Source organism: Anarrhichthys ocellatus, unplaced genomic scaffold, assembly GCF_004355925.1.
Source record: "Anarrhichthys ocellatus isolate YVR2014 unplaced genomic scaffold, GSC_Weel_1.0 scaffold6194, whole genome shotgun sequence".
NCBI classification, from domain to species: domain Eukaryota; kingdom Metazoa; phylum Chordata; class Actinopteri; order Perciformes; family Anarhichadidae; genus Anarrhichthys; species Anarrhichthys ocellatus.
The window spans coordinates 1-3,036 of NW_022286168.1; the positions used below are offsets into that span (position 1 = coordinate 1).

Consider the following 3,036-nt stretch of genomic DNA (forward strand, 5'->3'; position numbering starts at 1 on the left):
GTGTGTGTGTGTGTTCATGTGTGTTCATGTGTGTGTGTGTGTGTGTCTGTGTGTGTGTGTGTGTCTGTGTGTGTGTGTGTAGTCAGCAGGTGTACTGTTACGCAATGGACGTGTAGGAGCAACGGAGGGGAAACACGGAGGAGTTTGAGCCGAGCCGCGGGGCGTTGCAGGAGATCACAGAGCCGTCTCTTTCAGGTCGTTGAGGTTTGGCATACGAGACCTGGAGGGGCGTCCGAAGCCGTGCCCGTTCTGGCCCCCCTTGATGCCCATCTGCTCCGGGTAGGGGTTTCCCTCGGGGCGGCCCAGGGCCGACGAGTGCCAGCCGGACTCCAGCTGCCCGGGCAGCGGGTAGGCCGCCTGTCGGCTCTTCAGCTGGGGCGTGCTGACCCCCGAGTGACCCCGGCCCTCTGGGAAGCCGCCCTGAGCGGAGGCCGGGTTAGGCAGCGGCTGGTAGCGCATGTCGGACTGCGACGTCTGGTTGGAGGACGAGGACGAAAGGTGCAAGAGTTTGCGCAGAGACTTCAGTGGCTGACTCTGAAAGGGGGAGGGATGACCAAAACATGTTGAACATCAAAAACAACATGCATGAAGACAATACTTTCATTTCTCTCTTTGGGACTTACAGGTGTGTGTGAATCGGACAGTTTCTCAGGAGGCCAGTCCTTGTCCCGGTCTTGGTCCCGGTCTCTGCTCTTGTCCCGGGTCCTGTGGCGGCTGCTCTGGTGACCGGAGGACCTGGAGGACTTCTGGATGATCGTGTCCACAGCCTCACTGGGAACCTTCCACAAAGGCATTGAGTTTAATCTCATTAAATACGAGCATGGGGGTCCAAACAATGAAAAGGACAACAAGAGACACGCAGAATGTTTTATACAGATTTCTATGGAAACCTCAAAAATGTACGGCGACATATTATGTTAAAAATCTATGATTATGAAGCGGGGGAAGGGGAGAATATATAAAGAAATAACCAAGATTAAAGCCATAAATTTTCTAAAAAAGCTACGCAATTCTCTTCGATTATGGGCACAAATATGCGACAACAACTACAAAATTTACCATAAATTTCGTATTTTTCGTATTTTGTTTTTCTTACTTTGCAATCGGATTCAGCAATAAGGAAAGGAAACTCTATAGGTTAAAAATCAAAAAACGACGGAACCGGAGGAGGGGAATAATATTATGAGAAAAACAATCTCAAATTTGCAAGAATTTGTTTTGTGTGTTTTTTGTTGTTTTTTACAAGGAACCACATCACTTCACTTTGCAGTGTTGGAATAACCTCCTCATACCACAGGACGCTTGTCGTGTATTATTCCTGCAGTGGATGACCAAATCAAATGATACTTTGCAATCAGATTAATCAATAAGAACATACTCGTGATTTTAGCCCAGAATCATCATATTATCATCAACATCCACAATTTAAAGAGACATAGCGGTGAGCTCGGTCTATCCAGAAGAAAACAACAAACTGATCACAGGATTTTGGCTCATGAATTTGTGAGTGTGGGGCTTCTCGTTAATTTATCACTTTAATCTCAAGGTATACCGTAGTTTTTTTCTCGTAAATCACGATTTTTATCTCAGAAATTCAGATTGTTTTCTCAGAATTGGACCTGCTCTTCCTACATTGTTTTTAACCTACAATGGCACAAATACAGCATCGTAAAAATGTGCTTCAGAAGATATCATTTGTGTGTGTGTGTCTTGTTATCCTTTACATGTGTTGATTTATGAGCCTGGTTTGGTGCAGTGAAGTCATTCAAATAAAAATGAAAAAAACAAAAACAATAACATGCATCTGGTGCCAGAAAGCCAAAAGCACCGAAAGCTCTTCTTGATTACGATTGGATGGTTGCAGACATTTTCTACATCACATCACATCCTCTGTATGTGCATCTACTCTGTACCCACCCACTCTGAGTCTGACTGCCTGCTTCCTCCTGGTCCAGATTGCATTTTATTTGTGCTCCGTCATCAGCGTTAACCCCCCTCTCAGCATCCCAACAGACTGCCTCGTATATAAATAGACAATGAGGTGAAGAAGGAGCCTCGAACACCTGTTTCATGCTGAAGCCGGTTCAACTGTATGATCTTTGCTGTATCATCAATAGAAATCAGAGGTTAAGATGCACTTTGAGGGGGAGGAGACGTCGATCAAACGCTCCTGTTGTTTGTTAAGAGAAGTAGAAGCTGAGAGCAACCAGGCACACAGACTCCTAACATCTCATGAGCCACAGCGCTTCATCCTCAGCTCATAACAAGCCGTCTGAAATCTCAATTAAACCCCAAAAACACACAACCAGCCAGATCCATTCATGTCACGGTGAATCATCATTAAAACTGATCAAATATCAAGAACGTGAACATTTAAAACCAGCACTTTATTGACGGATATTACCTGCACAGATGGATCTGACTGGTTCGTGTTTACAACTCATTATGAGTGGATGAATTTCTCCCCTGATTCTTATAAAACAAGCGTAAAAATGAATCAATGGAGGAGATTATTTGTGGTTAATGCATGCGATGGCAGGCGGGGTGAGGAGGCGAGCATGTACCATGGGAGAGGAGACTACAGGGAGGACTCTCACAGAGGAGCTATGCTTTATGTTACTCTTTGGGCTAAACAGAGGGAAAAGACATTTCTTGATGACGGGAGGCCTTCCCTCAGGGACCTGCATCTGTAATACAGAGGCACATGACGGGTGGCACAAGAAAACATGATGCTCATGACAACAAGAAGAAGACATGATAATACTTCTCCTCCACAGTCAGTGGTTTACTGCAGCAGATGAGTTTATAGAAACAGACGGATTTTAGACAGCGAAAAGAATGAAAGGTTTCTTGTAAATAAGAAAAAACATAAAACTAATCAAGTAAAGAAATCTTGATAAGTCGACTAAATAAATTAGTCCGGGGGGGGCAGCCCTACAGGGAACTGGAGTTATATCGATCTATGATCTCTACAAACACACCAGACTCCATTCACTCAAACACTGATTCTACCTCTCAGGACACAGGAGCTGCTGC

At 44.9% G+C, this 3,036-nt stretch overlaps 1 protein-coding gene across 1 annotated transcript; it reads right to left on the bottom strand.

The window, feature by feature from the left end:
• Window positions 1–8: 8 nt before the first annotated feature.
• LOC116380130 (uncharacterized) lies at window positions 9–2,959 on the bottom strand. The gene is made up of 3 exons (XM_031842092.1): window positions 2,565–2,959; window positions 624–779; window positions 9–534 (listed from the first exon to the last, which is right to left on the bottom strand). The coding sequence occupies exons 1-3, from the start codon at window positions 2,754–2,756 to the stop codon at window positions 175–177; spliced, it is 708 nt and encodes a 235-aa protein (XP_031697952.1). The 5' UTR covers window positions 2,757–2,959; the 3' UTR covers window positions 9–174.
• Between the last annotated feature and the right edge of the window lie 77 nt (window positions 2,960–3,036).

Coding starts and splice junctions, on each gene's coding strand:
- LOC116380130 (XM_031842092.1), bottom strand. CDS start 2,756: ATGTCTTCTTCTTGTTGTCATGAGCATCATGTTTTCTTGTGCCACCCG. Junction 780..2,564: donor CTGTAGTCTCCTCTCCCATG/GTACATGCTCGC, acceptor CCTTTGTGGAAG/GTTCCCAGTGAGGCTGTGGA. Junction 535..623: donor TGTCCGATTCACACACACCT/GTAAGTCCCAAA, acceptor TCCCCCTTTCAG/AGTCAGCCACTGAAGTCTCT.